This window comes from Abramis brama (genome assembly GCF_963993115.1).
Source record: "Abramis brama genome assembly, chromosome: 6".
NCBI lineage: Eukaryota > Metazoa > Chordata > Actinopteri > Cypriniformes > Leuciscidae > Abramis > Abramis brama.
This window is the reverse complement of record NC_139968.1, coordinates 9,377,723-9,397,481: the sequence shown is the minus strand read 5'-3', so window position 1 is coordinate 9,397,481 and position 19,759 is coordinate 9,377,723. Positions and strand designations below refer to the sequence as shown.

The 19,759-nt window shown below is 35.4% G+C and overlaps 1 protein-coding gene across 1 annotated transcript in view; it reads right to left on the bottom strand.

The window, feature by feature from the left end:
- Window positions 1–19,759, bottom strand: part of rnf123 (ring finger protein 123) — a 154,622-nt gene that overhangs the window by 6,672 nt on the left and 128,191 nt on the right. Inside the window, exon 37 of the mRNA XM_084118076.1 lies at window positions 15,029–15,123. Within this exon, the coding sequence (XP_083974202.1) occupies window positions 15,029–15,123 (95 nt within the window). The remainder of the gene's footprint in view (window positions 1–15,028; window positions 15,124–19,759) is intronic.

The following is a 19,759-nucleotide window of genomic DNA, read 5'->3' as shown; positions in this document are numbered from 1 at the left end:
AACTACTTTGATGATACTACTACTACTACTACTACTACTATTAATAATAATAATAATATTACAATAATTTCCTTAGCAATTTAATGACAGATGGAAAATAACCAAACTAACACTTTTTGCACATTTCAAGCTATGATTTTAGGGAAAATCTGCAAGTGGAACAGGTTTAAATATTGGAATATATATCATCGCTGTCGGGCGGAAACCTCGTATCTCCAAAAATGCTACTTTCCAGGATATGGAAAAAACTAAGTATTTGTCAAAGTTGATATTGTGGCTTTATTTGTGGTCATACACTTGTGTCATGAGATTACCAAAACATTTTACCAAAATCAAACTCAAATTCAAGCTCAAATGCAAGCTCTAACCCTAACCCTTACACCCTAACAGTAATGATTTATGGGAAAAAAAGTCAATATATGGAGATAAAATGTTTCCACCCAACAGCGACGATATGTTATACAACTATGGGTGCTAGACACCTTTTGGTAGCTGAAATGATACAAAAATTTAATAACCAATGTATAGAACTTCTCATTTCAAACATAATGGCTGACCAATCTATATTAAAATCTATATTTTCTTGTACTCAAACCCCCTTCCACAATTCTTTGAGGCCTCAACAATGATTGCATGTTGTAGACGGACAGACCTGTGCAAAGGGAAGCCAAAGGCGCAGAGGACAGGTTAAAGTTATTGGGATCCTTTTAACATGAATAGTTTAACTGTCCGACGCAGCCAAACTGATTAAAAACTGAACGTGCATCGGAAAGCAGAGCTTCAGTTCATTTTAAAGGGCACTGTACTGACACAAGCAATTTTGAAAAGAAAACCATTGATATATGCTCAGTTACGCAGATAGCAGGGCTATCGGGTTCTTCATCAGCTTTTCGTGCGGTTCTTTGACATGAACGGGGCCTTTTGTTTTTATTTCTGGTCTTCCCCAATATCCTTCCCTTCTCAAAGTCAAACTTAGTTCCAAGGGGAATGATTGGGTTTCTGTTTGGTCTCTAAGCTGAGATGAAGGAAATACAAGCCCCTTAAAATCTCATTCACTCCCTCCCAAGTCCATCTCTTCTGAGCTATTACCTTCAGATCTTGTGTCTGAGTAATGAGGGGAGATATCCACTATCCCAAGGTAATTTGCAGGAGCAGACAGTGACCTTGACTGGCCTGGTTCATTTTGGTACACGGTGGCCAGATAAGAGCTCAATTCGTTCGGTTATTCTAGTCTGCTGGTGCAAACTAACAGAGTAATCAGTCAGCGCCAAGTTGGGACAGTGTGACTTAAGGTGCAGTCACATTAACTGTTCGGTGAAATTTTGCAGGTGAAATCCAGTTATTCCAATAAGAATCTGCGCGACCATGTGTTTAGCATGGGGGTAAAAAATTTCCTACGCAGATTTCACTCATGTTCAAGTTGGTCATGCAAATTCACAGTGTTGACCAATAGAAAGCTGCTTGGTTTGAAAGTGACATCAGTGTGAGCTGTGCTTCATATTGCTACACTATTGACAATAGAAATTCTGCTAATGTGACCGCACCATAAAGAGGCCGCACCATAAAGAGGCTACTATGCCCTTTTATAAAGTAATTTTGTTTTTTGGGCTCTACTAGAATAGGTTTTCATGCTTGAATGTTCAAAAAACACATTATTTTTCACATATTTATCATTAGCCCCTTTCACACAGTAATCCCAGTAAATTACTGTAAAATTACCCAAATTACTTTATCATTAAATACACAGTAAAGACTGTATGTGTGAAAGGAGCAATCCCAAAGTGAGATTTACCAATTCAGTTGTTCTTCAAAAGACAACTGAAAACTCATCTCTTCCGTGAGCACTTAACCTCATACAAAAAACCTTTCTTTTCTTTTCCTTTAATCCTCCTTTATCGGGCTTATGCTACTCTGAACAATGCCTGAACTTCGCATTTTGAGCACTTCTTGCGTTGTTTTTGCCTCTTCACGATGACTCGCTTAATTTAGTCCTAAATTTTAAGTCGCTTTGGACAAAAGCGTCTGCTAGATGACTAAATGGAAATGGAAATTGAACGAGAATAACAGCCATAAAGCCAAAAAAATAAAATAAAAAATAAATAAATATCGGAAATCACGATCAAATCATTACAAACAACTCCTTGGTGACATCAACTGAAGAGAGAAGTTGATTCAGAGGCAGAACAAGTTATTACAAACAAAAAAATCTGGATAATATATGAAATTTATATATGTATAGATATAAATATTTTGTAATAATATGCACAGAGTAATTTGAATGTGTATAGACCTAACTTTTAAAGAATGCTCATGTAAAAACTGTAATTTTAGATTGTTTTGTTGTGAATCCTGCCTATAAAGCTCCATTGCTACAGTAAATGGAAGTATAACCTGCAGAGATCAGCAGGAACTGGCGACTCCATTTATTCATTGCCACAGGTCATATATCCCTCTCTAGTCAGAGCCAATATGCTGAAGAGGCATGAATGCTTTACAGCACCGTTCAGTGCTCTATGTATGATTAGATATGCTGCCATACGACCTTGAACAAAAAGACTTCTGGTCACTATGTGGGACACCTTTAAAATTCATGAAATTGAGACAATATATTATAGGCATGAAGGGATACATTGGAAAACACCGGTCACAGGACTGGATGGCTCTATAAAAACGATGAATAATAATATCAAGAATCTGTTGTTTATTTCTATGAAAATACAGTTAAAAGGATCTAATTGAGTTATGAAAATTATCTGTGAAACTTTCAGTAGCATCTAATAATGTAACCATTGTGTGTGTGTGTATATAATTGAATTTGCCAAATGCCTGAATATTCCTTGTCATTCCATTCTCCAAACTGCGTGTCCTATGTAGGCTTCTATGATACTCACTCACTCACTCACTCACTCACTCACTCACACACACACACACATACACACACACATTAACTCACTCACTCACTCACTCACTCACTCACTCACACACACACACACACATTAACTCACTCACTCATTCACTCACTCACTCACTCATTCACTCACTCATTCATTCATTGACACTTATTCACTCGCTCATTGATTCACTCACTCACTCACTGATTCACTCACTTACTCCACTAAATCATTGATTCACCTCACTCACTCACCCACTCACACACTCGCTTACTCACCCACTCACTCACTCACTCACTCACCCGCCCGCTTACTCACCCGCTCATTCAATCACTCTCACTCACTCACCCGCTCATTCAATCACTCTCACTCACCCGCTCATTCAATCACTCTCTCTCTCTCACTCACTCACTCACTCACTCTCACTCACTGATTAACTCGCTCATTGATTCACTCACTCATTGATTCTTTCACTCACTCACTGATTCACTCACTTCACTAAATCATTGATTCACCTCACTCACTCACTCGCTTACTCACCCGCTCATTCACTCACTCACTCAACTCACTCACTCACTCACTCGCCCGCTTACTCACCCGCTCATTCAATCTCTCACTCACTCACCCGCTCATTCAATCACTCTCTCTCACTCACTCACTCACTCACTCACCCACTCACCCACTCACTCACTCGCTTACTCACCCGCTCATTCACTCACTCACTCACCCACTCAACTCACTCACTCACTCACTCGCCCACTTACTCACCCGCTCATTCAATCACTCTCTCTCACTCACTCACTCGCTCACTCAATCTCACTCTCGCTCACTCACCAACCTACTCTACTCACTCACTCACTCACTCACTCGCTTATTCAATCACTCACTCACTCACTCTACTTACTCACTCGCCCGCTTACTCACCCGCTCATTCAATCACCCACTCATCCACTTATCCACCCACTCAATCACTCACTCACTGTTAATTTCATGTTAATTTCAACCTTTACTAATACATTATTAAAATCAAAATTGCATTTGTTAACATTAGTTAATGCAACGTGAACTAACATGAACAAACAATGAACAGCTGTATTTTTATTAACTAACATTAACAAAGATTAATAAATACAATATCAAATGCAATGAAATAGATTTATTTTTATTTTTTTTATTACACAAAAGTCAGGATGTTCTTTATGAATAGTTATAATGTCAAGATATTAATAAACTGAACTGAATTCCCAACTAAATCAACCCAGTGTCACATTTTATATATTTAATTTATAGGCTTGTTTACAGACGCTTCATATCAATACAGCAAATCATATTTCACAGAGATGCTTATTTAAGATGTATGGCTGTCCTATAGGAGATGGATGCTAAAAAAAAGACAATTCCAAGAAAAAAAAAGCTGAATTATTCATATCCAAGCAGATTGTTGTCACTATCTTTCATAATGTCGGTGAGATTATGGAACTGGTTTAACAGAGGGCTGTAACTATTGCGTAGGCACCAAACAAACAAACAAACAAACAAACAAACAAACAAACAAACAAACAAACAAACAAACAAACGTTGGGCCAGACGTGTAACCATAAAAATATCTTCACCAGTCAGTTGTCAACACTGATACTCACACAGATTCAGTGAAAATAGGTCGTGTGGAGAGAGAAGCAGTGTTCAAATCCAGCAGAATTATAACAAGTCCATAGAGAAAATCATCTACTCGTTCATGTGAAAGAAACTACATAGGAAGAAACTGCTCACCAATTTGGTCATTTTCCATTTCCATATACTTCGAGTTTAAGTAGATTCAACAATGAATTGCAAAGTGCTAAAGTGTTTAGTGTTACTTGTATGCTAATATTTATGCATTTATTATTAATATTTTGAATAGGCTTTTATATGTTCAGTTTTCTTTTAATTGTTTAATAGTTGCAGTCATTTTATGTGTTTGTCAATTTTATTTATTTATTTTTATATATTGAGCTTTATTTGTATTTGAGTTTTAGTAATTCTAGTACTTCAGCCTGATTTCAGATAATTACCAAGGCAACATTTCAAGATTTTCATTTAATATTTATTTACATTTGAGTTTTATTTCAATTAATGAAAGAATTTTAACCGTTTTTTTAAAAAAAAATTAAGTTTTAGTTAATAACAACATTGGTAGTTGAGTAATTGTGCTAAGTATTTTACCCATTTTTACATATATGTTCTTTTTATATTTACTAAATTTTAGAGCAAATTTTGCCATTGTGAAGACACAACTTGCTTTACAACCATCACTGAATATATATATATATATATAAATATATATATTGTTTTTTATCACGATATTATTACAGTTCAGTTCAGTTAATTTATTTCAGTTTATAAAAATGTTTTTTCAATCAATAGTTTTGATCTTATTTTTAGCTTCAGTGTACAACAGTAACCCATCGGTCTCATTCATCCTCTTATGTAACAGCCAGGCTGGCGGCTTCTTGAAAGTAAACAAGTCATTCTTCTCTGGACTTTTGGGTCACGAAGAAACGTCAATCTCCGCTCACTTTAAAGCCGGCTGGAGAGCTTGTGGAGAGAGGAGGGCGTTCTTTTGTGGTGGGAGTGAAAATTGTAGCTCTCTTCACAGCTAAAGTGCCCTGAAAAACGTCAGGTAATTGCAGCGAGAATTGACTCAATATGCTGTCAGAAATGCCATAACTCCATCCTGAGTCTTCAGACTTTATGTTTCCTGAAGTGAATATAACTGTTATGACGGCTAAATGTGTATTCCGTGCAGGAATGGATTCAATTGGCGGTGAATCTCCGATGGAGATTCGTCAGATATGTGTAGGATTTGATTTCCCAACAGGAAGCCAGCAGCAACAGACTCAGAAAACCTGCAATATTCCTCCACCACTCCAGTGTATCATTAGTTTGTTTTTTAGTAGTTGCAAACAGATTTTCTAAGCTCATGTCTGCATGAAAACTGAAATCTAGGACAAGGCTCAGAGAGGAAATAAGTCTGGGAACTTCAAAGCACTTCAAGTGAGTTAGAAAAGTGACCACTGGTCAGGATACCACAGTCACTTCAGAGAATATAGAGTACAGAGTATTGTCAATTTGGCTGAATACTGACATGTTTTCCTTCCTGCTGTACGACAGAAACGGTTTAAAAAGTGTTGGCCTGCCACTACCACTAAGTACACTCTAAAAAATGCTGGGTTGTTTTAACCCAATTTGGGTCAAATATGGACAAACCCAAACGTTGGGTTAAAAATGTAATTAAAAAATTTAACCCAACGGCTGGGTTTGTCAATATTTGACCCAAAGTTGGCTTGAAACAACCCAGCAGTTTTTAGAGTGTATAGTCATTATACAAGACAAAAACGAAATAAATGAAACTACATGTGAGTGGTTTTCACACTGTTCATATCTTACTCTAGACAGTCAATATTTCACACTGTACCAACTGAACATTTTAACTCGTTCTTTAAATTCACTGAATTCTAATTGATTTAATTGGCTACATTTCAACTGCAATTTAAACTCAAATGTCAGTAAGAGGAATTTATTGAATTGCACATCAAACTCAGAGGAAATTCAACACAGGGAATCAACGCATTCTGGGAAAAATAAGTATTTTAGGGCTGTCAATTGAACAATTTTGGGAGGTAATTGCTCAGTCAAATTTAAATACATAAATGCTCAAATAAATTACTAAAAACAATTGGTAGTTGAGTAATTGTGCTTATTAAATAATGTATTATTTTTATTTAATTTATTAACTTGTTATTACTAAAACTACTATTTACTAATTGTAGCTCATAGAAATGTTGACTGAAAAAAGTTTAATTGCTAAAATTACTATTCTATTACTAAAGCTTAATAGAAATATTTAACAAAAATACTATTTAAAATTACTAACACAAACTAAAATAAACATTAATTCAAAATGTATTATAAGCCAATTCAAAATATTAATAAATACTATAATTTTATATAAATAATACAGAAAATAACACTGACATTGACATGAACCGACATTAATAAATGTTGTGAAATGATTGTTCATTGTTATTTATTAATCACTAATGTTAACCAACTGAAACCTATTTATTATTTCATGTGTAAAATAATTCTGTAATACAGATATAATGGCCCAAACTGTATATGTACACTTAAGCCACATTTATAAATGTAAGATTATAATTATATTAAATAAGAAAATATTGTTATATGAAATATATAACACAAAATGAGGTAATTATTGTAGAGAACAATAGCACAGCACAAAAACATTCACCAAATAAAGTTTGTCTGAGCTTGAAAATTTAGTAAATGAAGTAATTTATTTAAAGGAACTTGAAGTAATTAAGTTTAGTGAAGTTTAAGTGAAATAATTAAGTTTAAGTCCTAAAACTAAAACTTAAATAAAAATAAATTAAACATAAATAGAAAAATAAAACATAATAAAAAAAATGACAAAAGCACATGCAATTAATAAAACAAGTTAAAACATAAAATAAATTACATTTTATAAATTAAAACTGAAAATATAAAAATACTATAATCTCATGTATAATACTAAAATAACAATAATAGTTCAACACAAACAGAGGGAAAAACACACCATGTCTAGGTGAGACGACCTATTTTTCCCACTCTTGGGATCAGGAATGTTCCTGATCATCGCTGAGTGCAGACGAGAGCTGTGCATGGCTAGAAGAGTGAGAGGTAATCCGACACCATTTCACAGCATCAGACTGTTTTACGGCACATAAAACACTGTTACCCTGGACGTCAGAGGCAAGGTGCACTTGGCAGAGGAGCGTAAACACATGTCAGCAAGTGTGGAAACAAACACAATTCGTGGGTGAACTAATGACATGTTAAGCTCCCGTTCTGGCAAAGAATCTCGAGGCCTAACACATTCTCTATAGGACATATATATGCTCCGTTCTTTCTTTAGATATATTGCATGTTCAGATATTCATACAACTAAATATTCTGGGAGGCCATAAATCTTTTATGAATTTGATCAAAAATGCTGTAGCTGGCTGGCAACTTAGTAAACACTGGCGGAGAAAGAGTTAAACAACCTTCCTATAATATTCATAAGAAATCAAATCCTGCCATGCATTTTATTCCTGTTGAATATAGTCTGAAAACTACTATTATGCATTAGGCATCATGAACTATTAATGGACAAAACTTTTATTCATGTTGATTAATGTTAACTTATAAAGAGACAGTTCATTGCTAATTCATGTTGTTAGTTCATAAAACATTGATGTTAATGTATCCAAATTGAAATGTTATAAATGTATTTATGTAGAAAATAACATGAATTAATAAATGCTGTAAAAGTATTGTTAATTTTAATGAAATCAAATGCATTAACTTTGTGTGTAAAAATAATTTTGTGATACAGAAATAGTGGCCCAAATATACATGGACACTTTAGTCACATTTAAAAATGTTAAGTAGGTCATTGTATTCAATAAGAAACTATTTAACAACAATATTCACCAAATAAAGTTTGTCTGAACTTAATAAAAACTATATGCATTACAAATGGCAGTAAATATTTTATATTTCTAATAAATGGTGTTCTTTTGAACAGTCTATTCATCAAATAATCTTGGGGGGGGGGTTATAATATTAAAATTACAATATTAATATTACATTAATATTGTAATTTAATCACAATATTAATGATTAAATTATGGCTTAATCTCTGGCATTGTAATAAACGCATTAAGTGAGTTCAAGAGCTCGGCCTTTGTTTCCTCACCAACACAACAAATCTCATCACACATGGAAATACATAAAGGTCACAAAACTAATGTCTCAATTAGCAAGGGCTGATCTATAGAAACACAATGTATTAACGTTCAATCAAGGGCTGAATATGAGTAAGTAGGATTATTGTCTCAATAAACAGTATGACTCATAAAAGATGCCACCAAAACAATATTGCATTAGCTACAGTACATCACTAAAAACCTCAAGTGGAACAATAGCAATACAATTTCTGTTTATTAAAGTTCTGCATTGTGACATGAAAACAAATCATGCTGTCAATAGGCATCCCATAATGTGACAAGAATGTGACCTTATTTTTTGTTTAAATTCTGGCCATATGATAAATATGCAAAGCCATCCTGTTCTGTTCTCTCAGTGTTTACCAGATCTAGCTATATGATTTGCATTCATAAATGGGTTTGCATGAACATCTGACTGAACGTATTGGATAATACTGTATTTTTTTCAGTTCCAGTTTAATTCTGAAGACATGTAAAGGGTTGAAATGCCATATTTCAGCTTTAATTACTTTCTAAATTTGGAATATTTCTTAAAGCAAATGATTTTGATTTTATGTGTATGGATTGATATTTTCTCGACAAAATAATTGGCAAAATAATTGGGATCAAAAGGCAAAAACATCTGAATATACAATTACCTGAATATCTTCAAAGATTTACCATTTGTTAGTTTATCTGAGGCTCAGACTTCCTCGTGATTGCATCCATAATTTGGCGCAATTCTCCATCCGTAGTGTAATGATAAAAAAATGCATAATAAGCCGAAGTATGTTTTGGGATATCATTAAAATGATGCAGCTCTGACCGAAAATATAGTGTCAGACACACTGCAATCTGCACCAAGAAAATAAAGAACAAGTGAACAGAGAAATCAACACGCAAATCTCTGAGGTAAATATGTGAAAATTTACACCTTGTGGTGAAAATTAAATGTGACTGCTGCAATAATGAAGGCTTATTTACCATTGTTTTCATCATTTTGTCGGTGTTGGGGAGTAGGCTAGTTGAAAAATGGACAATTTCCAAATTTCTATACATTTTAAAGTGAAAATGTATGTTTCAAAGTATATTTTCAGTATTTTTAACCCATGGTTTTAATTTGGACGGATGATTTTTTACAAGTACAAATATTTCATGTATTCTCTCGGTTAATATGGTGTCATGACAACTACATGAACAATAATTGCAATCCAATTTGTCATATTATAATATACTACAAAATTATAAATTATATATAAAATAGTACAAAAGTTGTTTTACTTTAAAGTCACGTTAACATCTCACACTGTGAGACATGCAGTTAGACTCCAAAAATATGCTCCCTTCCAATAAGTTTTCACTTTTTTATGCTTATTAATGCAGAAAAACTCCCTTATGTAAATCTGAATGTATCACATTGCAAAACTGAATAAATGAAGATTAAAGAAGTTTCATATTAACCTCAGGAAATTAATTAATAGTAGGAGTTTATTATTAATACTTGGTCACAAAATAAAGTCATTTTTAGGGCATTATGTTAATTTACTGCAAATAAGAAGAAAAAAAAACTAATTAGATAAATGTCAACATAATAAAATTGCAAATATATAAACTACGTTAATTTTGTGGTTTTTGTGTTTCACGGGTCATGATGATGACAGTCAAACCACATGACAAATTAACAAATCAAACAAAACAAAAACAACAAAAACAAGCAAGCAAGACTAAAAACAAAACAAAACAAAACAAAACAAAACAAAACAAAACAAAATGAAACTAAGCCAAAACTAAACTAAACTAAACAAAATAATAAAAAAAAACTAAATATGAAACAAAACTAAACTAAATAAACTAAAACAAAACAAAACAAAACAAAATAAAACAAAACGAAATGAAACTAAACCAAAAAAAAAAAAAAAAAAAAAAAACTAAAAATATGAAACAAAACTAAACTAAATAAACTAAAAAAAAAAAAAAAAAAAAAAAAATGAAAATGAAACAAAACAAAATGCACAACAAAACAAAAAAACAAATGAACGTACAAACGAACGACAATTTGAATAAATGTTACTTTCATGACAAAAACTTTTCTGTCCAGCCAAATGAAACTATAAAAGGGAATAAAGGTATGTCCTTTCTTTAAGATCAGCAAAATTATACTTCTTGCCAGCTGCCCATATTTACTAATATATCCTATTTCAATATGGTTATCAAAAGGTTATATGGTTATTATAGAAAATGAATGTGTATTTCTGGTGCAGCAGACTGCACAACTCAATTTAAAACAGAGCAGAAGTATCTGTCTGAAAGTGGATTGCCTGCTCTGTGCTGATGGCGGCCGCTGATGCATTGTGGGTAGCTGGGATTGGGAGATCACGTTTCTCTGCAGAAGGAGCTTCTCTTTCTGCTGTCTAATGCTGCGGTGGACCGGCTGTGGAAAGACCTGTCTATTACATTAATGTTACACCACAGAAACCTCTGGGAACATCGTGACTCCACTTCAGAAAATCACTAACAGCCTTTTATTGCCGCCCACCGTCATGCTGTTAAAGCTACAGCAAGATTTATAAAGGACCATAAAGAAGTAGTTTACTGTAAGATACAATGGTGACACTGAAGCTGTTGTAATGAACCACTATAAAGTGCTTTAGGACCTGTTGGATGACAAGAATTCATCCATTCATAATTGTTTGGAAACCTTCAAACTACAACACATCCATTTCATACTTATTCAGAGAAATAAGTGCTCTCAATGACAGCTATTTGTAGTGCAACGTCTTACACAAATTCAGCTTCTCCAACAAAAAGAGAGCAAACCTTCACTTCAAGGTTTCCTGATTACTAAGGACCTTCTGCATCTACTTCAGGGCCTCATCTGTGTGGTCCAGATTTTAGGATCTTCTTCAGGGCCTCATCTGTGTGGACCAGATTTTAGGATCTACTTCAGGGCCTCATCTGTGTGGTCCAGATTTTAGGATCTACTTCAGGGCCTCATCTGTGTGGTCCAGATTTTAGGATCTACTTCGGGGCCTCATCTGTGTGGTCCATATTTTAGGATCTTCTTCAGGGCCTCATCTGTGTGGTCCAGATTTTAGGATCTTCTTCAGGGCCTCATCTGTGTGGACCAGATTTTAGGATCTACTTCAGGGCCTCATCTGTGTGGTCCAGATTTTAGGATCTACTTCAGGGCCTCATCTGTGTGGTCCAGATTTTAGGATCTACTTCAGGGCCTCATCTGTGTGGTCCAGATTTTAGGATCTTCTTCAGGGCCTCATCTGTGTGGTCCATATTTTAGGATCTTCTTCAGGGCCTCATCTGTGTGGTCCATATTTTAGGATCTTCTTCAGGGCCTCATCTGTGTGGTCCAGATTTTAGGATCTACTTCAGGGCCTTAGGATCTTCTTCAGGGCCTCATCTGTGCGGTCCAGATTTTAGGATCTACTTCAGGGCCTCATCTGTGCGGTCCAGATTTTAGGATCTACTTCAGGGCCTCATCTGTGTGGTCCAGATTTTAGGATCTACTTCAGGGCCTTAGGATCTTCTTCAGGGCCTCATCTGTGTGGTCCAGATTTTAGGATCTTCTTCAGGGCCTCATCTGTGTGGTCCAGATTTTAGGATCTACTTCAGGGCCTTAGGATCTTCTTCAGGGCCTCATCTGTGCGGTCCAGATTTTAGGATCTTCTTCAGGGCCTTAGGATCTTCTTCAGGGCCTCATCTGTGCGGTCCAGATTTTAGGATCTTCTTCAGGGCCTCATCTGTGTGGTCCAGATTTTAGGATCTTCTTCAGGGCCTTAGGATCTTCTTCAGGGCCTCATCTGTGCGGTCCAGATTTTAGGATCTTCTTCAGGGCCTCATCTGTGTGGTCCAGATTTTAGGATCTTCTTCAGGGCCTCATCTGTGTGGTCCAGATTTTAGGATCTACTTCAGGGCCTCATCTGTGTGGTCCAGATTTTAGGATCTTCTTCAGGGCCTCATCTGTGTGGTCCAGATTTTAGGATCTACTTCAGGGCCTCATCTGTGTGGTCCAGATTTTAGGATCCTCTTGGTGCTCCAGGAGATCAGTCTCCCACAGAGCTTTGTATTCAAGGCTGTTGAAACGGATTCTGGCTCCGTTCCCCAGTACAGACATAAACATCACTCAACCGGACCTCTTTCCAGAGTCCTTGGCATTGTTGTATATTATCAGTATATGATTTTCTAATTTACAGTAGAGGTAATATAACTGATGCTGGTTAATAACAAACAACTGAATTTCATGAATTTGTTTGATGTATAATAAGGGTCTTCATCTTATTAGTTTTATCTATAATGTAGTTAAATCTATAAAATCTGTGCTAGTTCACCCAAAAATGCAAATTCTGTCAGTAATTACTCACCATCATGTTGTTCCAACCTCGTAAGACTTTCGTTCATCGTTCATCAAAAAGTATTCTCATCGCTTGATAAACTTGTGGTTGAGCCACTGTAGTCACTTGGACTATTTTAACAATGTCTTTACTAACTTTCTGGGCCGGCAAGTTTCAATTACAGAGAAGCCTATGGAGGAGTGAGACAGCTCTCAGATTTCATCAGAAATATCTTAATTTGTGTTCCGAAGATGAACGAAAGTCTTACGGGGTTGGAATAACATGAGGGTGAGTGATTACTGACAGAATTTTCATTTTTGGGTGAACTAACCCTTTAATCACATGTATTTTATTCATCTTATGCACTTTATTCCTTTATCCTTCATGATATTAGTAGATGAGTTGATTATTCTTGTTTATCTTTTTGTTGATAACATTTATTTTATTACTCTGTACAGATAATGCAGAAGATGCTCTACAAGTTAACGATATCTCACAAATCCTTCAGATTGGTCAGATGATAAACTCCCTCCAATTTTCATTATTTTATTTATTCAGCAATCATCTTTGGTTGTTATTTTCCTGTTAAGGTGAAATTCATTGGCTGGTGCCCTGAGGTAAAAGAAGTAAGAGGTCACATGACACTCTCACACTCACCTTAAGTGGCGTGACCAAAACTCACAATATTATTTGGTGCCTCCCACATAGCAGGTGCCCCATGTGAACCTAAGTGAAATCATTACATTGTCCTTGTCTTCCATTGGTTTGGCTGAACAGGTACAGTAGGTCGACCGTAATTTATGCAATATTTTGAGCCAGAAATTGACATGTTGGGTCACAAAAACATAGTTCACTCTTAAAAATAAAGGTTCTTTAATGGTGTTGATGTTCCATAAAGAACTTTTTAGATCCATGGAATCTTTCCAGAACACAAAAAGATTCTTTAGATTATTTAAATATTGTTCACACTAAGAAAAAAAAGGATATTTTAAGAACTTTTCATTGAAAGGTTCTTTGTGGAACCAGAAATGGAACCCCTTGCAAAAGAAAACATTTGAAAAGCATTGAAATATAATTGTTCCTCCCATTTCTCTCTTTCTCTCTCTCTTTTTTTTTTTTACCATCACCATGTTCCTTTAGGGCCTTGTCAAAGAAGATTCCATCATTTTTTTGACACAGTCAGAAACAGTCATAAAAGATCACGATTGCTTTACACAACTGAAAATTTATGGAAATCATATTTTTATTATTTTGTGTAAGAAAAATAACTAATGATACGAACCATATACAGGTACCAAATATTTTTTTAACAACAATTTTACTACAAATCCAAACAGTCCCTGCATTATTGGCGATATTTTGCCATTTTTTTATCTTATTTAAGCAATTTTCCGATTCTATGTAAATACGTTTAAATCCAACAGTATATAAATACATACTGTACTTCAACACTTAATTTAATCTATCAAACAAACTGAATAAATAAATAAATAAATAAATAAATAAATAAATACATAATTTCTTGTTTTTACATCAGTCTAAATATTAGAATGATTACTGCATATCGCACTAAAATATTTACACGTAACGTTACTCCTATTGTCACATACACTAATTATATAATTACATAATTATTAATTTGTGGATCTTAATGGCCAAAACAACACAAAAATACACAGTAGGATTTTTCATAGGAACAAAATTCTGTCGTTTTGGATGGAAATAATTAGGGAAAAAAGTGCTGCTACACTCTCTACTCTCTGTAGAAGCAGGTAGAGCATGTTTTATTTGTTTGAACTTACATTTTGCTGGAATATTTACATTTTAAAATATCTAATTTTCCTTTTGGCAGGATTTCTAAAGTCGTGAGTTGACCAGTTCTTTTTTCAGCTTGGTCACCTGTTGTGAGGAAAGGCTGGTTGTGGTTTGCTGAACCTGTGTGTGTGTGTGTGTGTGTGTGTGTGTGTGTGTGTGTGTGTGTGTGTGTGTGTGTACTCACCGCTGTGCTGGCCGCTGCCTGCTTGGACTCCTCCGTCAGCAAAGTTAGCATGTGTTCTACCTTCTGCTCTTCCTCCGTGCTGATGTAGTCCGTATCTACGCAAAACAAACACACACAACAAATGTCAGCTTTTGCACACAGTACTGACAGATTGTGAGGAATTGTTCATTGCACTCTTCTCCAATGTATGCCATGACTAAACATGGACCGGATTTGTAACATCAGTGTAGTTTGCGCTTTGGCTTGTGCTCCTTTGAAATTAGTTTTGCAGACAAATATAAATATATAAAGCCAACAAGTGGCCAGGACACATGTAACGGTGAATGTTCACTACAGCGACCCCCGCTTTGGAGTGTGTCTGTAGTGAGTTAATCTGTTTTGCAGGTTTTTAAACACAGGGAATATATTCATCACAGATACAAGTGATTGCATCTGCAACTGTAAAACTGTAAAGCGTCCAATGTGTAAGCAATATTATTGCCGGCACAATGTCCATATTTTAACCGCTCAAGACAGACGTCACTAGCTGAATCTCACAACGATTGGCTGCCGCCCGCGTATCAATTACATCATTACACCAGTAGGTGGCGACAAGTGACTGTTAAAAATGTATTTGTCATTAAATCATTCAAGAGATTCATTCAAAAATGCTGATTCGTCTAGTAATGAAACAAGTGAAGACTTTATGAGTGAGTCATTGAATCATTTATTCAACCCGACTATTAAAAAAAAACCCAATTAATTCAAATGTATTAAATATTTTTAAATAAACTGCAGCAATTAACCATAGTTGTCAGAACCTCTAATAAATTACTTGTTATTTTGCTCAGTTGTCTTCAACAATTCTATTTTAGACAAAAAGAATTGTGATTCTCAATTTATCCAGAATCGTGCAGCTCTTACGCATATATACAGTCATGGTAAGAATTATTGGCACCTATGGTAAATATGATCAAGATGGCTGTAAAAATAAATCTGCATTGTATATCCTTTTGATCCTTCATTAAAAAAAATATCAAAAATGTAACCTTTCATTGTAATCATTTCAAGTAAAACAATTGAAAGTGGGTGGAATCACATGTTTTTTCTCTAAAACACATTGGCCACAATTACTGGCAACCCTAGAAATTATCATAAGTAAATTATCTCTCAAGTATACTCAAGTATACTTACATGTTTTAGCCCACCAGGGTGACTAGGAACATAAAATTGTTTAGCTATGACTTCTTATTTCACAGAAGTATAAATATGAGGAAACACAAAGGCCCAATTCCCTGAATCTTCCATCACAATGAGTAAAACCAAAGAATCTAGTTCTGATGTGCAGCAAAAGATTGTTGAGCTTCACAAAATAGAAAGTTGGTTGTAAGAAAATAGCTAAAGCATTAAAAATCCCCATTTCCACTATCATTTCCACTATTTTTCCTGCTAGACACTCACGCATGTATGCAAATGTCAACAGCCATGACTGGCACAATCAAAAAAAGATCAATGCCAAAGAAAAGACTTTCGTAATTACATTCACGTAATTTTTCAACACATCACTCAGAGGAACGGTGTGAAATACCCTCCCCTCAACCCGTTTGCCCAGGCTTATGATGAATGCATTGGGACTCCGGGATCAGCTTGATAATTTTAGACTCTCGTTGCGGCGTCAAAGGTCTGGGGGGCTTGTTTCTCCTTCAGCTTTTACTTTCCCCACAGCAATTTCATGCTCGTCTAGTCTGCAAATGCCAAAATTGGCCCTGACATTGCCAATCATCACTGCTCTGTCCAGTGTTTTGGACTGATGAACAGCAATGACAGTCGGCGTCGTGAATGTGAGTGGAAGATGAAGTGGAAAACTACTATGTTATAACTTCCAATAATCTCGGCAAGCATTCAGAAACACGGGCAGATTGTTCTGAAGACGACCCTCACGTCCAACACGTAACGGGTGGTTAACATGTTCCTTCGGGTGCAGAGAGCCTGGAGACTCTAATGACTGAAAGTCACCCATCAGAACACGAGCCACATCTGCTCCAGAAGCACAGCCGCACATTACACCTGCAAATGACAAAGACCGCAGTGATATTTACATGAGATATTAATAAGGGGAACGCTAATGGAATCCTCGGTCTATCACTGCGAAACCCTTCCAGGTTTTAAAGCGCATCATTAGCACAGATCAAAATGCATCAATCAACGAGCAAACCTCACACAAACTCAGCTTGCATTGTTTATATTAATAGTTCATCCAAATATATGAAAATTCTGACTTCACTTATTCACCCTCATGGTGCCACAAACCTGCTCTTGGATATAAATATAGTATAAAATGAAAGGAGACTAAGACCATCAACCTAAAAAAATTAAAGGGGTGGTTGATTATGATTTCACTTTTCTAACTTTAGTTAGTGTGTAATGTTGCTGTTTGAGTATAAACAACATCTGCAAAGTTACGACGCTCAAAGTTCAAAGCAAAGGAAGATATTTGCTTTTAAAGAAATCACTTTTTAAGGACTACAACAAACGGCTGGTAGAGGCTACACGTGCTTCCTCCTGGGTTAGTGACATCACCAACCCTAAAATTTACATAAACCCCGCCCCCTGAACACGATTTATAGATTATCATGACAGAACATGCTAATCAATGACTAGAAGATAACTACACATCAGCTACATAAATTCATCAACTAACCATTCAGAAATGTCCTGTTGCTTCTACATGTTGTCACTTCTTCTTGAGTCTCTCCATCATTGTCTGACTCCGTTTTGAACATAAAAGGCTAAAAGTTTTTGAAATTTTCAGTGTGTGTCTGTGTGAGGTAAAAGGACACAAGCTGTTGAAGCTCCGCCCCCTGTGCCGGGAGCAGCAGCTCATTTGCATTTAAAGGAACAGACACAAAACGATGTGTTTTTGCTCACCCTCAAAAATTGACAACTTTAACATGCTTTATAAAAATATCTGTGGAGTATTTTGAGCTAAAACTTCACATACACACTCTGGGGGCATCAAAGACTTATTTTACATCTTGTGAAAAGGGCATTATACCACCCCTTTAAGAAAAAAAGGGCTGGTATTGATTTAATTTGATTCATAATCCAGAGCCTAAAAGTTTTGCCTTATTAAAGTTACAAAAGTTATTCAGTCAAAAGAAGCGAGTAATTTTGTTGTTTGATTAACGTTAATGGCACAGACAGCAGCAGGAATATTAGGCTGCAGTCACTTTAAGAGCAAATGCACGAATCCAATAAACTGATACACATGCATTTTCTTTCTCAACTGTTTACATTGACTTAAAGACATAACTGACTGCGTTTACGAGGATACTTGCCAAGACGGGCATTTAGACATAATTGTGTTTGAATATGTCAGTTCAAGTGCAAGAAGACGTGAATCAGAGCTGAAAGAGACGTGGCCATGGTTCGGATGTTTCGCACAGAAAACTTTCCACAAATTGAGTTCCCTTTCGGCGTCTTCTTGAGCTTGAATATTTAAATTGAATATTTACATTAGAATTCATAAAAATGTTACTGATCAACTGATGATTAACACCGTTTCATATACTCGCCAATGCCGAGATCATCACCTTACAAAAGTGAAGAAAAAAGAGAGGAATTGATTCGATATGACTCATACTCAAAAGCTTTCAATTAAATTCCATTCAACTCAGAAAGGAATAATTATACATAATTAATTTAATCATATTTTATATATTTATTCATAATTATAATAACATACTCTGAACATTCTACAACTGGTCTTTTTTTCAAAGAAAAAATATAAACATATGGGTTTGGAGTGCTATAAGGGTAAGTAAAGGATGGCTGAATTGACATTTTTGGCTGAACTAAAGGCCCATTCACACCAAGTATAATAACTAGAACAATAAAGATAAAGATATAGTTGTAAAAATCGTTCTAAATGTAAAAGAAAAGCAGAGTCCACAATAAAACTATAATGATAACGGCACAGAGGAACAATATCGTTGGAATCACATTCAGAACGCACATTTTTCCAGCTGATGATTGACAGCCAATCAGAATCCATCCTGCTTTAATGAGCTTGAGCATTTAAAGCAGCAGACAAATGCATTCATATTTATAACAAACAGAACAATATTGTACGTTGGTGTGGGCATTATAGTTATTGTTCCTGGTGTGAACCTAAAAAAAACTTTTTTTTTAGTTTGTAATGTTTCTGTTTGAGCATGAACAAGGTCTGCAAAGTTAGCCTTGATTGTAGTCTTGAGTTTTATTGGAAAGCGTTGATTGTAATCTTGTGGGGGTTTTTTCCAGGAACGAGCACATCACAATAATCCTCATTTAAATAATTCCCGCCCAAGCCAAACACAGAATAAAGAGGTGAGGTCTGGTTCAGTTAGTTAGTAGTGTGTTGAAACTCGTTATTATGGTAATACCATGTACTATATGGCAAACACCATGGAAGCGGTTAACCAATCAAAACACACTGCTCCAGCCGACCAATCAGAGCACATTGTGCTTTTCAGAAGGAGGGGCTTCATAGAGACAGGAACTAAACAGAGCGTTACTGACAGACTGGGAAGAGAGGAGCTGCAACAATGAAGAATATGTGAAAAAAATATATGAAAAAGCGTGTAAACCTTTTCTAGTAGACACAAACAAAATCAAGACTTTGTAAAAGGGCATAATATGACCTCTTTAAGGTTTTAATAAGAACCTATACAGTAAGTAACTCTCTGCAAGCCTCCTACACACTAGTCCTTC